Source organism: Aptenodytes patagonicus, chromosome 1, assembly GCF_965638725.1.
Source record: "Aptenodytes patagonicus chromosome 1, bAptPat1.pri.cur, whole genome shotgun sequence".
NCBI lineage: Eukaryota > Metazoa > Chordata > Aves > Sphenisciformes > Spheniscidae > Aptenodytes > Aptenodytes patagonicus.
In genome coordinates, this window is record NC_134949.1 from 12859716 (window position 1) to 12875253 (window position 15538).

General features: G+C 37.0%; 1 protein-coding gene across 14 annotated transcripts in view; it reads left to right on the forward strand.

Annotated features, from left to right (window-relative positions):
• The window catches only part of MAGI2 (membrane associated guanylate kinase, WW and PDZ domain containing 2), a 776332-nt gene that overhangs the window by 651988 nt on the left and 108806 nt on the right, over positions 1-15538 (forward strand). For all 14 annotated transcript variants that reach the window (XM_076363454.1, XM_076362360.1, XM_076362617.1 and 11 more), the window contains one exon: positions 508-1143. In XM_076363454.1, the coding sequence (XP_076219569.1) occupies positions 508-1143 (636 nt within the window). The remainder of the gene's footprint in view (positions 1-507; positions 1144-15538) is intronic.

Genomic DNA, 15538 nt, shown 5'->3' on the forward strand with positions numbered 1-15538 from the left:
ACTGTCAATATCATGATCAATGCAAAAAGTATTTCCTTATGCTCATGCATGCAGAGTCTTGCATCCCTATTCATTGATTCTTAAGTCCACGAGTGCCTACTATTTCCTTTTTTTTTCCTTTTACTCTTCACCAAACAATGGTATTTCTTGACAACCAACCCTCCACATAAACTTTGATTGTATCTTGTAAAAAAGTAATGTGTGGACTACACTGAAAGGAGTCGAAAAAATAGGGAAGAGATGTTAAGAAAAGGTGTATGTCTGGATCCAGCTTAATTCTCCAGCTGTGAGCTTCCACAGAAAAGCAATAGTACTTTCATTGTCTATTTGTATTACATTTGCTGACACAAATTTTACTTTTTTGTCTCCACTATTTGAGTCAGTATGTTGAGCTAATTTCTTTTATTTTTTAATAGAGTTCTATCTCATTAAAAAAAAAAAAATTGCACTGCATATACAGTAACTGAAGTTGTCTCATGTTGTCACTATTTTTTCTTCTCTTTCTAGGTGATGTCATTGTCTATATTAATGAAGTTTGTGTCCTTGGACATACTCACGCAGATGTAGTCAAACTCTTCCAGTCTGTTCCTATTGGTCAGAGTGTCAACTTGGTGCTATGTCGTGGATACCCTTTGCCCTTTGATCCTGAAGATCCTGCCAACAGCATGGTGCCACCCCTTGCAGTAATGGAGAGGCCTCCGGTAGTGGTAAATGGAAGACATAACTATGAAACTTATTTGGAATACATTTCTAGGACTTCTCAGTCTGTTCCAGACGTAACAGATCGACCACCACACTCCTTGCACTCCATTCCAGCAGATAGTCAGCTTGATAGCACATTCCCACCACCTGCCCATGATGATAATGTATCAATGGCTTCTTCTGGGGCCACCCAAGCTGAACTCATGACCTTAACCATTGTGAAAGGGGCCCAGGGCTTTGGCTTCACTATAGCAGACAGTCCTACAGGACAGAGGGTGAAGCAAATTCTAGACATTCAGGGATGTCCTGGTTTGTGTGAAGGTGACCTCATTGTTGAGATCAACCAGCAGAATGTACAGAACCTGAGCCATGCAGAAGTAGTGGATATACTTAAAGAATGTCCTGTTGGAAGTGAAACTTCTTTGATTATCCATAGAGGAGGTAAGTTTGGAAAGTCTGTACAATTACGAAAATGTGTGTAAAAGGTTCTAAACCATAAGACATAGATATACTCACTACATCCTTGTGTGCTAGATTGGAAATTAATTTCCATGTTGCGGGAGGTAACACCATTGGTTCTGCAAAAGTGTGTCTGCAGTTAAGTATCCTAGGCAAAATCTAACAGTTTGTTTTGTACATTCCTTTTTGGTTTTTGAGTGTCAATGGTCCCACATCTGTATAAGGGTAAAACTAGAGCAGTTCCAGACCTTTCACCCCATAATAGTTTGTATGGTGTCTGCAGCAAACTCTTATAGTCCCAAAGCAGTGCTGCAAGCTTTAGATATAATTGTATATATTGACTCATTAAGGTAGATCAAAATCAGAGCAATCTATTAGCCCTTTACAAGGTTACTGGTTTTGACAAGCCCTTTTGCCTCCTTTTCCTTCATTGTAAAAGTATTGTACAACAGTTGTTTTGTTTCTTTCTTGACAACAAAGATCCATAGTATATTTTTCTCTGTTTTAAAAAAATAGCTTCTAGCAACTTAGTTTTTCTGACCAGTCTGACACAGTAAGCTTGAATATACACCACTGGAAGGGGAGAGTCAAGACTTATCTGTAAGGAAGCAATAGCAACAGAAGAAGTCTTAATAATTTGACAGTGATAAGTAATTTCATAGCTTTTAATATTTTAGCCAAACAAATTTTCTTCAATGGTTCAAGATGACCATCCATCACAATTTATTATTACCTGAGGTGAATAACGATTGAATTTCTTTAAAGATCTTTGTTCCTCTAAAGGCATTCATATGTCACTGAGTGTATGTTACTCCATGCTTCAAAAGAAAAAAAAAATACTAATTACTTTCCTTCTGAAGAGTAGAGGTTGGGAAGTGAAGCTTTAGTGTTTGCGTATGCCAAATGTTTGTCATTAGAAAACCTACAAATTCTTAGAACAAAGAATATAGTAACGTTTTATAAAATTGCAGAAATAATAAACATAAGGTGATTTAAATATCTGTAGATTCACATAGTCAATAAAGTATTTTTCATATCTATATTCAAAAGAATGATTTATGAGAGACAGAATCTGACATTTCTTTGGAATGAAACCAAATTAAGATAAGTAAAGGCCAGTTGGTGTCACTATAGTATATGAACTTGGAGAAAGTTAATTGTTGCAGAGGTGCTATATTATTTGGTATTAAATCTGGTTTTATTTAACATCCATTAAGAATCTGTAACAGTGGAGTAAGCAACATTTTTTTTCAGAAGATGCTGACGAATTAGGGAGAATTGCATAGCAAAAAAGAGTATAAAGGGGATTAGAAGGGTTAATGTAACCCTAAAAGATGGGATTTTGTTTTGAAAAATGCAAGCTAATCCCCCTCTAGAGGAAAACTATTCAGAACACCAATCTTCAGAGAGAAGTGGAGTGTGAAATCCAGTATGCTGAACAAGCCTGAGTAATAATAGACAGCAAAATAGGTATTTCGGCAATCAGTGCAGGACAGTAGCAAAAAAACCCTGAAGCAGCAACATACTCAAGCCCATGAGGATAATTCCTCTCTCTCAAGAGAATTTCTTCTTAGAGCATCGATTCATGATCAAAATGAGTTGATCGACATGATAGTTTAACAAGTTCTGCTACATTAACTGAGCTGTGGTTATTTTCTACACATTGCTGTGGCAGATAGGAGTTACTGCACTGAGCTCAACCCTCAATAAAAGCAGTATAAATTTACACCATCTTGTCTTTTGTCAGGCCAGACACTGAGGTACAGTTACCCTAGCTCAGCTGACACAAAATACTAGGTCTAAATGCAGTAATGTGTTCCTGAGTCTTAACCCTCTGATGCTGGGGCAGGGGTTGGTTGGTTGCTTTAGAGAATGCAGAGAAGAGAAAGAGAGCATGTTTTGTTCATTACTAAGACTAAAGCAACTCTTTGGAAGTACTACAGAGTGATTAAACTTATTGGGATGACACAGAACAAATGAAAGGTTACTATCAGAAATTTCTGTACATCAGAAATAAGGAATATACCTTAATGCAAGGTTGTTAGACTCTGAAATTAAAGAAAAGGCTCGTTTGTTTGAGTGATTCAAAAGAATTGAAAAAATACAGTGTATGAGACAAACCTACTCTACCTGAGAGACAGCTAAATCATAGCTTAACAGAAATATGGTTGGGTTTTTTCCTAAATTCCTAGGAAAAGGGAATCCATGTGACCAAATATGCATTTATAATGCAGGTAATTATAACTATGCTAGTCATCATGTCTCCTTTTATAGTCCCTGGGTAGAAATAGGCCTTTCTAGGGTGCAATTCATGTCATTCCAATGTAGATGTTTCAAATAAGTCAGGTGTACCCTAAAAGTATATATTCTGCTTGACTGACTATAAAGGGAATTGAGGATGACTGGTTCAGATGTACGTGTCTATCCCACATGTTATGAATAAGAAAGAGATTATAAGATTTGGTCATGTGGGATAATCTGAATACAAAACAAAATTCTAGTACTTAGGGGAACCTGCTACGATCCTAAAATATTTAGTCTGTGACACTGGTGAAGCAAGGCATACTTTCTAGTTACTCATGGATCCAATTTTTATTTTATTATCTCTAATGTGTAATGACACTTGAATAATACCATCTTTTTCCATCATTACCCTATGCATCCTGTCTTTAGTGTCTCATTTTTAAGATTAAGACCAAAGTACTATTCCTGCCTGTGGAAGAGGAAGGCTGTGTTTTGCATAAGGTTGTGTGTTGCTTTGTAATGTATGCTGTCTCTGATATGAATATGGCCTGACTGCACAGTTCGCTGTGGCAAATCCATTTTTGTGACTTAATTTCTCTCTCTCATCCAGCAATCTTATCTACATTAGCAGACGAGAAACAGATCGACATTGGCTGAGATATATTCTCACTATAGGAAAAAAGCATCTTATACAGGAAAAAATGCTCTCTCGTATGCATATAGTATGCATGCTACAGCATTTAAAAAGCCATTGTCCCTCAAGCTTAGGAGGTCAACAGCCAGAGTATGCAGGGGAAGGAAAGGTCTGCATGTTTCAAAAAGATGGAGGGAATAGCAGTACTCAAATTTAAAGAGGCCGCTAAAGAAAACTGTCTGAACCAACACCAAACAGAGACTTGTCATGGGGTACAATCCAGCTGGAGGAAGTCCCACTGAATCTGTAGTGTTCTCATTTTAAAATCTCTAAAGCAGAAGTAGTAATTTACCTACTTGTTAAAAAAAAATCATGGAAATAATATCATTGTATATCTAGGAAAATACTAAGCAGCACTTGTTTGAATGACAACTGTGATGCTCTATGGCTAGATCTTACAATCTTCTTTCTGGTTATTAGTCAGGTTCTTTGCTGAACACAGATGTGCTGCTTAGTTTGGTTTCTATGCATCTTTTTTTGCTGTCCAGCCATATAGTTTCCATTGATTACTATAAGCTGACAGAAGTGTTCATACTGAAAAAAAAAATAATTAAAGGAAAAAATGGTGGAAAAGTGTTGCCTAAAAAGAAAAGGAAAAATGAATAGAAAAAAAGAAGGGAAGAAAAAGATATGAAAGTGTGTGCTACCAAAACAGATTTACTCCTTTCCATCTTTGCTTCAGCCTTACCACTTCATCCTCAGCTTCTGCAGCAGTCTGCATTGAGTATAGGCTGCTGAAATAGTGTGGAAGAGCTCTCAAAAATCAGTCTTTCTGAATGTGGATAGAGCAGAAATTCTGCATTAGTCCAGAACTACTGGACTAAGTGGTTGAAGCAATATGTACCAAATTTATGTAGAGCAAAATATTCACTAATTAGGACATCAAAAATTGGTTTTGGCATGTTCTACTAAATGAGCTATCCAAGTGCCTGACATATGCCATCTCTTTTGTAAAGTACCTTTGAAATATATGAACCTATAGACAGCAGCCCAGCCCCAGAAGTGTTCCTGTCTAAAAAAGAACTGACACATTCAAATGCAGATCCATCAAAACTATGTCTGAAATACTGTTGTTAAGGAAACCTGAAGACAACCCAGGACTGATTCATGAAGCTATGGCAACTCCTAAACAAGTACTGTGAGTGAAACATTAAAACTAAATGTAAAAAGTGGGGGCCTGACAAAGTTCCTGCATCAGATGGCTGTTTTATAATGGTGGAATCCAAACAGGCTCTGAGAAACTGAGACTGTTAGTACGAAACAGAGCCAGAGAACTGACACACTGTCCATATTGGTTAATTTTTAGGCCACTCCTGGCATGGGACTGGAATAAGCCAGCAGCCAGTTTCACCCTGACATGATATGGGAGATAGCGTGGTCCACATGCAATGCACAAACAGTCAAGATGAGGAGGGAGAATTTAACTATGTAGATGTAAACTGTGAGAATAAAAGGATGACCAAGTATCTTTCTCAGATTTTGTATAAACCCCAGTAGAAGTTTAAAACTCCTTAAGACTGCTAACAGATACCAGTACATCACACGAAGCATCAGCAATTTCCAAAACAGCCAGAAATTTCACAAAAAACATCTCTGCGTATTCTAGTGAATAAGCCTAGCCCCTCAAAATAAGCAGACTTCAATGGAAGGAATACTACATCCTCAGTGCCCTTTCCATGGACTGATCTCAGGTTTACCTCTCTACCACAGAGATGACTTTTTTTTTTGTCCAGGCTTGCTATAAGATGTCTTTCAATTCCTCTCATCAGGAAAGCTCATACCTTTTTCTCCAAGTTGTCCTCTCTCTTGGGAAAGCTGCACAAGATAAAGCTTTAGGCAGCACCATCACGCTGCTAACACTAGTCCGGCCCAGGCAGTTCTGATCTCCTTGTTCCACGACGTCACCCCACCACTAAGGTCTCTAGAGCTTTGATTCTGCTTCTGCAGTTCTTCATTCAAAATATTAAGAGAGTACCTTGTGCAAACTGGAGACCCCGTATCTCATGGCTTGCTCATCCCCAATTCAGGACTTTCTAGTCAACAGTACTGAGGGTTTGAAGAAATGAAATTGTTAGGAGGATGGTGTAGGTTCTTGGTTTGGGACTTATGGAGGTTTTCTATCATCCTACTGTCTCTACTCTTTTACATCCCTGAGTCATTGGTGAATTTTTTCCTTCCAGTCACTTCCTAAAGGAACCCAGTCTTGGTTTAATTGCTTCTTATGGGTACTCTGAATTAATAGGAGTCTGTTCATGCTTACTTTGTTCATGAACATATGGTTCTTTCTGTTGTCTCTGACAAGAGATATTGGGAGATACAAGGTCTGATAGCTCTCCTGCTTCCTGCCATACTTTCTCCTCTCCAGACAGTTACTCCAACTGTACATTTGCTCCTGATCCCTTTTCTCCCATTTCTTGAGAGTATTCTAATGTTGAGAGGAACTTAGATCCATTTGGCGACGTCTGCATTTTTAGCCCTGCTGTATTCTTAAATGGCACATATATCCTTTGTTTATCAGTTTAAGGGACATTTGATCCCACAAAGGGAATGTGCACGTGAACCACTGACCCATTTGAAGTGAACCATGTGAACCATTGATACCTAGAAGCCAATGACATAAACTTCTTCTGTCCAACATGCTGCTAAAACATCCTCTTTCAATTTTCTCTTTCCGATTTACCACACCATTTTGCCTTGCCATCCCTCTATGAAGTGCTCTGTTGTTCCTGGGTCTGTCTGCTTTAAAATTGATGGAAAACAAAGGTTCATAGCTGACCTTTTTCCTTTCCATCTCAAAATTATGAGCTTTTGTATGACATCATAAATTCAACAGTTTCCTCAGCATGAGTTCTCTGTAAACGTATTCTTCTCACGCTAGCTTTTGAGTTGTTTCATTTTTTTGCTGATTTTTGTTGCTGTTCTTAGCTAGTAATGCCAGAAATATTTAATGATCAAAAATATTGTGAGTCATGCTACATTGTCCACCTCATTGACTTTGCTGTTAGATGTCATGTTGCCCTTTTCCCCATGCCCAGCCTTGGCCACTTGTCCCTTCCTACCTTCCCTACATAGAAAACAATGTTTTGTGCAAGATAGTTTCATAACAGCTTTGTGAGAGGGGCAGTTGTCTTTCCTATGTTAATTCCAGAAACAAAATCTCTGAAAGATTTTTAAAAAATACTGTTACCATGCAAGAAATACTGCTGTTATGTTAACATAACTCCTGGAAGCACTGCTTTCCAGATTCATTTTTACAAGACATGTCTCACCTTACAGAGTATCATATTTTTAGCTGTGAGATACATACTCTCCTATTAACCTCCAAATTATTTACATCCTTTTTGTCCTACACATTGAGACTGTTTTCTAGTTTGGATTAACTTGAAATATTTTTTAAGCATCTTGTTGTAATAATCTGGTATAAAATCTATTTTAATAAATATTTTACATGTTATAGCAGGTAAACTGAAAAATAAGTTACATAGATAGCCTAGTTTATGAAGGGATTCAATCTAAATCTTGTTAGTAAGAGAAATGGTAACATCTCAGTAGCACAGGGAATGACATATTTGAACAGAGGGAGTCATGGCAGGAGACCAGTTATCCTAAAATTCACACTAATGAGACTTTCATGTCTTTTCTTGTATAGCTCTGATTAGCAGTGAAACAGTGTGCAATTGCTTCCATATTTCTGAATAAAAGAAAAAGAAACCGTAGACCTCCTTAATGAATATGGATTCCTGAAAAAATAGACATCAATAATAGTAGCTATTACACTGTATTAATGGAAGTAGTATTAATTGCATTGCATTTGAAAGTGGTAGTGTTATGGTTTTGCTGCTTCTTTCTTATTAATGTTTGTGCGCTGTGTGGTACATTTGTGGATAATTTTGCAAAGCATTAGATAAATCTTTTTTACATATATTGCATAGAAGGTTTTTAATGACTGTTAGCAAGCATTTTGTTTCAAAAGTACTTTTATTATTGGTGAAACTGTTTTCTAATGTAGGCTTATATGGTCTGTGTTAAATCTGAACAGTGCTTCTATTAAAACTTATGGGGACACTTCTCCTAGGGATGTGTGTGCCTAACTCTTGTTGACATTAAGAGGACTTAGTTTGCACACTGGAGAAATAGGTCCCTTTAGAAGACCTTTTAGCAAAAAGAAATACAAGTGTGTGGACATAGCTTCTCATCATTGCATGTTATAAAGAGGTAACTACCATTGCTCCAATGGCTATTCTGCCATTAAATTCTTATGCCCAAGGTGAGGCTACGTACAGTAAGCAGACATTATCATTATTAGGTCTACACAGAGACTTGCCATGCACCTAGGCTTTGTGCAGAGCTGCAGGAACTCTGCCTTCAGGACAGGCAACTACTTGTCTCTCTTGAGGAGTGCAGGGCACGTTTGTGTCTGGTAGCTGCAGCCCACATCACTGCTAGAACCCAAGAGCTCTACTGGCAGCACTGCAGACTGATTTCAGTCTTACTGGTATTAGTGAATGAATTAATACTAATTGAAGAACAGTTTGTTTGAGAAAACGGACTTTTTGGCTTGCCTACGCTGGAATCTGGCCAAGCCAGAGAAGTTTCTCCTCTGTTCTTGCAAACAGTATTATCAGAAAACTAACCAGGTTATCTTGGACTGTGTATCTCAGTGAAAAATGGCATCTTTTGAAGCCAAAAACCTCCCAAGCATGGTATGTGGGAGAACCTACAGCAACACTGGGGCATGAAGAAACTCTTTTTTTTTTCCTAATTGCCCATAGCCTAGGCTCTGAGTGAATCTAGCCTTCCTCAGAGGAGATCTGGGAGATCTCAGCCTAAGGAGGGAGAACTACAGAGCTGGACTCTAAAAAAGTACCATACAACCTGTGCTTGTGTACTGAGGCATGTCTAAAGTTTAGTCTAAATGTGTTGAACAATGTTTCTGTTGGTTCAGTATAATGTAATGTCCTATTAAACAACATTTGTTGGGTTTCCAAATCTGTTGTCAAAGTACATTGTGTAGACGTTGTGACGTGGTGATTTGTAATATAGTGCAATATTTTATAGTAATAAAGTAAGCTAATACACTATGAAACAAGTGAGTACATTATCTATTGTGCTACAGACACGAGACACAGCACTGGGGAGACGGGAAGGTGTGATTTTCAGGCACTTCCTAAACCACTTACAAGTTTTTTGTGGCTACAAAACTCTCTTGGTTCCTATAGTTTGCCTATCCAGTAAAAATGCAGAAACTAAATTAGTCTTCTAGATGAGGTATTTATCCCTGTACAATTGTTTAAGCGATTTTCTTTTACATTCTTAAAAAGGGAAGGAAGGCTTTAACAATGGCTATACTTGCCCTCTATGAGTAATGCTCAACTTTTTTATTTTTTTATAAACCAAGAGCACGCATTTATTAAATACAACACTGCCCTTCTCAGGAAGCCTTTGGGTGACTCATAATTCAAACACAATCAAAACCAACACCAGGATACATACACCTTTGCTGTGTCACCCTCAGATTACAGTATAAAAAAGGACATGGAAGCCAAAGCTGTCAGGCACAAACTCTGAAAGTTGACTCCCAAGTGTGTCAAAACAGATTTCTAAAAGAAATAAATTGCTTTCCAAAGCCAGATTTATCATAACTTGGAACAGTATTTCAGTGTATAAGAAACATACTGTGCAGATTTCCTGTTTGGTAAACAAGAAAAATCTTGACTTTTATTTAGTTTGTACGTTGTATTACCATGAGCTAAAAGAAGGCAAGCTTTCTGTGCACACATTCCTAGGGTCACCTTATTTTTAGTGTATATTTCAGTTAGGTGCAAATTATCATTAATGGAATTTTTAGAATTTTTTTTCTCTAATGTAAGCATTTTTTATTGCATTTCATGTGTTCTAGATAAAGAACTTCTAAAGATCCTGTGATAATTAGAAAAAGACTCTATATGCATGAATAAAAGCACAGACTCAAAACTTTTGAATGAGAAAATATTTTAACGACCTTTAAATTCATTTTATCAATTAATTTCCATTTCCACAATGAGTTTTTTCCCTAACAGAAAGTTTGCTAATATTTTAGAAGGATAATGATGATAGCAATAATAATAATACAGTTTTTCTTAAAGAATAAAAAAATTCATTAAGTAATACTTCAGGGATTAGTTTGCATCATAGAAAAGGTTTGCTGATTATGGGAAATACCACAGTATTATCTGCATATATTTTAACAGCTTAACTAAATATATTTGTCAATACAAAGTCAACATCTTCTTCTTACTATCCATGTGAAATAATTTCTGCATTTTAAACTACTTGTTCTCAATAAATGTGATCATTTTAGGCATCTGGGGCCAAGCAGTGCCTCTCTACTGCAGTATAAACACTGTCATATCTCTGAAGTAGCGCAGAAGACACCTTAATCTGTTCCTTAAAGAAGAAAAGGAATGACCAGTGGAGAAACTTGTCCCTTTTTATTTTGTAAATATGATCCTAGTGGGATAGTGTATCAGAAGACCCAGCTGCTCTTTTGCATAGCTCTTAAGCCTCACGCTATTTAACATGTAATGTTCTCAGGAATAAGTATCAGGAATTACTAAAAGAAGATGGAAAGATTCTGGCAGAGTAATTCAACTGTGTAACCAAAATGAAGGATGATTACATCAATGGGAGGTCCTAGAGCAGTCCAGAGAGAAGTCTGGGGAAAAGTCCACGGGGCTTTGATTTGTGGCCAGTGAGAGCCAACAAATGCAGTAGAGCCAAAGATAGTCATCTCCATCCAATTTCTGCCCTTCTTCACTGGCTTTTTCCATGTTTTACCCAGGTCCTTCCTCAGTCTGTATGTTTATTGCTTGTCATTCTGGCTCCATTTTCCTTCATTTGAGCAATTCAGAGAAGCTGTCGTTCTTGAATGTCAGCCCACTCTTTGAACTTAGCCTTGCTTTGAGCAGGAGGTTGGACTAGATGAACTCCAACTGTCCCTTCCAATCTAAACACTTACATTATTCTGCGGTTCTCCATCTTTCTCACACTTGGGGGCCCAAGGTGCTAAAAGAGAGGGTCTCCGGCTGAATGTAATAAATCACCATCTGGATAATTTTAAACTTCTTCCACGGTACTTCTCAGAGAGAAAGAGAAGTTATTTAATCTTGTCTCCTTATTACACCATATTAAATATCTATATTTATATAAAACAAATATATATTTCTTTATATATGAAAGTTCTTTAGAGAGCTATGCAACAGAAAGAATGAAGACATGCTTTTTGATTTCAGCTTGCCAGATGTGTTTATTGAGATTACATACACAGCAAAATATTCTCACACTATAATTGAAAAATAATGCAGTGTTTACTTATTCACTATATAGCATTCCTGAGAGATCTCAATGGCTTGTGGGGTTAGCTCTAAAATAGGAACAGCTAGATAGTCTGATCCAGCTAACATTCACTACATGGACATCAACTACAACCGTTATTTCTACTAAGGTTAATCTTAATTAAGCAAGAGGTTTATCTTGTAACTTGTTCATTGTATACTAGACTCAACTTTCATAAGCTCTTTTTCCTAATAGAAGCACATTAGGACACATCGCACTAAAAGAAGAACCAGCTATATACAGTTTCAGTCAAAATGGCCCTTTTTAAACAGTCATCTCGTGATAATTAGTTGTGAATGTACATTTTCACAGGTCCTTAGAGGCAAAGAAGCTGAAACTGTTTTACATGTTACATACTTCAGCCTACCTTCCCAGGCTTGCCTTGCAACACATACAGCCACGTTCACCTCAGCTGTTGTGAACGCAGGGATCCTGTGTAGACAGCTACAGGGCATCCTTCCTCATCTGAGCTGGGCAGCAAGCAGGGATGCCTGTATGATGAGGGAAACAGGCACCTCTGTGGTGCCATTCAGCTACTGTAAACATCTAAAGTAGCTGAAATTAATAGTATTATAAAAGAGCCTATTCTTCCCTATTGATTATTAAAGTTTTTAAAAACTCATCTACCAAAGTTTCATATTTAAATTTCTACTCACATTTGGTCAGATGAATCCCAACTTAACTGTTAAAAAAGTTAGATTTCTAGTCTATACTAGTCAAAACAGTTACCCCTGCAATCAGTGGTGGAAAATAGGCACCTGAAGAGGATGACTTGCATCATTTTATTCAGTCGTTGCTTAAGCAGCTTGTTCTCTGAGTTTGCCCATCATGCTCCACTGATTACAGAGAAGTCTGGCTGAGGACCTTAGCTTAGCTGACCAGCCAGCCAGACAAGGGTACGTGAGATGAGTCCTGCCCATGCACCAGAAGCAAGCATAGAACAATTGAAGGTATTAAAAAAAACCCTGTATTATCACAAAAGTTGGAATCTGTCTCAGGCACTATAGCTAAATCTGGAATCCCATTTATGCTACCATAGAAAGTAATCTGGGTCTCTTTCTAAAAGGGAAGTTATAAATGTGGGCTTGCAGAAAATAGATTATTTCAGATTAAATATATATTAATATCTTTATTAATATTGCAAGTTTGATTATAAAATTTAATTGTTTTTATATAATGGACCTTTGTAAGGCTTTACATGCAACAGCCCCACTCCTTATTTAAAAATGGAAAGTAATAATATTAGTATGGCTTACATTGTATTGAAAAATTTGTTAACTGATTGATCTTTTAACATAATTATAAGTAGGAAATCAGTGACGGAATTTATTTTTAATGAGCTTCCTCTAAGATAAGTTCTTGGCTTTTGACTGTATTACACTTTTTATGAAGATCCTGTAGAAAACATAAAATCAATCCTGATAAAGTCTGCAGATGGCAGAGAGATTGGTCCATCCATTGGACAGATGACACATTACTGATAAAGAGCAATGTGGAATACTTAATAAATTAAGCATCAGCAAACAGGAAGCATTTTTATGCAGTCAGTGTAAATTAATTAAGCATCAGCAAGCAGGAAGCATTTTTATGCAGTCAGTGTAAATTAATTCCTGAAACACAGAGCAAAGAATGAAGCCCAAACTTGCCAAAGTGCTTTTGAATCATTATGGATAATCAGCTGAGCATAACATCACAATGAAAAAGGCAAATTCAGCACAATTTCTTAAAATAAAACTTATTGTTTATATATTTTTCTCACTAAGATGCCATTGGTAAACTCTTCTATTGCATTTATTATGAATGTTAACAAAATCAATGAGATCCTGTTCCAGATGATTTTTCCCTGCTTCTTAAGTTCATATTTGTTTTTCCGTCTTTTTTTCCATTTTCCACATTTACTTCAAAGTTATTTTGTGACACTTCCATATACTATGCAAAGATCAAGCCTCTTGGGGTCTTATCTTTAACTAAAGTTTCTATTATTGTTAATAATGACCTGAAATGTTGGATTTCTCTGGGATTTTCCGTACAGTTCTTCATTAGCAAAAGTAATGGCTGATTCAATTGTCCGTGTGCAAGGTAGATGGAAAGATGTTTCCTTAACACCCAGCTCCTATAATATGTGTCATTTCCTGTACAGACAATTAAGCATATCATTTCAGAATTTATTTCCTGCGAGGAATCTTGCAAGCAGTTGTTCATTAAAAGCTTGTAGAAATGGAAGAAAAGGACCTGGCTTGGGAAAAGTGGTCTAAAACAGAGCTGAAAGGATAGAAACCAGATAGTGAAGAATTAGGGATTCAGAAAAGGTGTTTGGGGGTCACGGCTCTAAGGAGCCACGTTGTAGGATGATCCTTTTTTTCAGCAGAGAGGAAGCACAGTCCCTGACCTACAGCAGTCTGGGTACCAGAGTCTACTAGCTACAAAACTGCTTGAAAGACATTTATGGTTAACATGAGAATCTGTTTACATAAAACAGCTACAACCATCTCCTGTGTCAACCAGATAATAGCAGTCTGATGGAGAGCATCTATCTGGTTTCTTCCAAGTGTGTATGCTACATTCCTTCCTCTGAGAAGTACCTGGGTCAGGCAGGTCCCTCTGCAGTGAAGACAGATCGCTCCTCCCTGAGGTCCTCCTCATGGAGAGACATTTCCAATGTCTGTGGGATCTGAGCAAGTGGAAGAGGACTCAGGGCAGAGAGCTGGAGATCTGCAGCCTAATCCAGGAACCAGCTGAGAAGAGCAAGGAGCAGACACATAGGCCTCAGAGGGAATGGGATGAAAATCTTCTGGGGACTGGCAGGGAGTATACAGAGCTTGTTGTCACTCAAGAAGTCATTGATTTCACTGGAGACAAGGACCTGTAATGTAAGGACACAGTGAGCAGGGCAAGCTGTTCAGAAACCCCTTTTGCTTCTATACTCTCCAGCTAATCATTTTACATTTTCTCTATTTGATAACTTACATATTTTAGTTATATTATAATAAAGCCTGGTGGTTTGGGTTTTGGTTTGGGTTTATATATATATATATATATAAAAAAAATTTTAAAAGCCTTTGGAGCTGCCTATAAGGAGTCTAGGCAGTTCTAGTTTAAATCTTTGGCTAACGTGAGATTCCATCTCAGGTGGGAAGGAAACACCAAATCAAAACCAGCTACATTGCCACAAAATAAAAAGTAATTTCTTCACCAACATCCCAAGTTGGCATATTCCGCACATTGCAGATCAAAGGCTTGAATGCTTGAACTAAGGACTGATGATGCTTCTCCTCCTGAGCTGTAACTCTGACATCATTTCTGTGGTTGTTTAAATGTGAGTTAGTAATGAAGAAACAAAATTACACAGAAATTCTAGGGATGTCAGAGATTTTTACCAAAGGGGAAAGTCCTATTACACCAGTTTTACAATTTGGGGCGATAAAACACAAAGATAATATGCATCATTGTAATTATGAAGTCAGAAAAAAAGCCCCAAATGGAAATATACTGCTACCACTTTCCCTTTTGCTATTTAAAACTAAAAAGGTTATATTTGGAAATATACACAGATCTCAAAGAATAAGAGAAATAAAAAATAAATAATAGTGGTTTAGAATGCAATATAATAAGTAAGAAAACATTCATTTTCTGTATTGGAAATTATGTTGCAAATTAAACCCAACAACTTTAGGAAAGACAAATTAATGCCTCTGAAATTTTGCAGGTGGAGGATAAAATCTAGTCTCTAGAGAGTGAGTATTAATTCTGAAGTATTCACAAGCTTTTTTTTTTTGCTCCTCTATGTTGTCTGAGAGATAAAGAACTGCAGTGTTACAAGATACTTATTTTTGTCATTAAATCAAAATGAATCTATTGCAGAGTGCTGGTGTAGAAGTTGCAATTCAGTTGCATTTCTAACTCATTCATACTAGGAAAGGGATGAATAAAAATTCATGACTTGTATTTGTGCACAGAGGTACCCACTTTTATTCATTAATATGTGATAGCTACTTGCACACTGTTTTCTTCAGTTCTCATTAATAGTAAATAATCTTTACCAGATTAAGGAGAATTATAGATGTT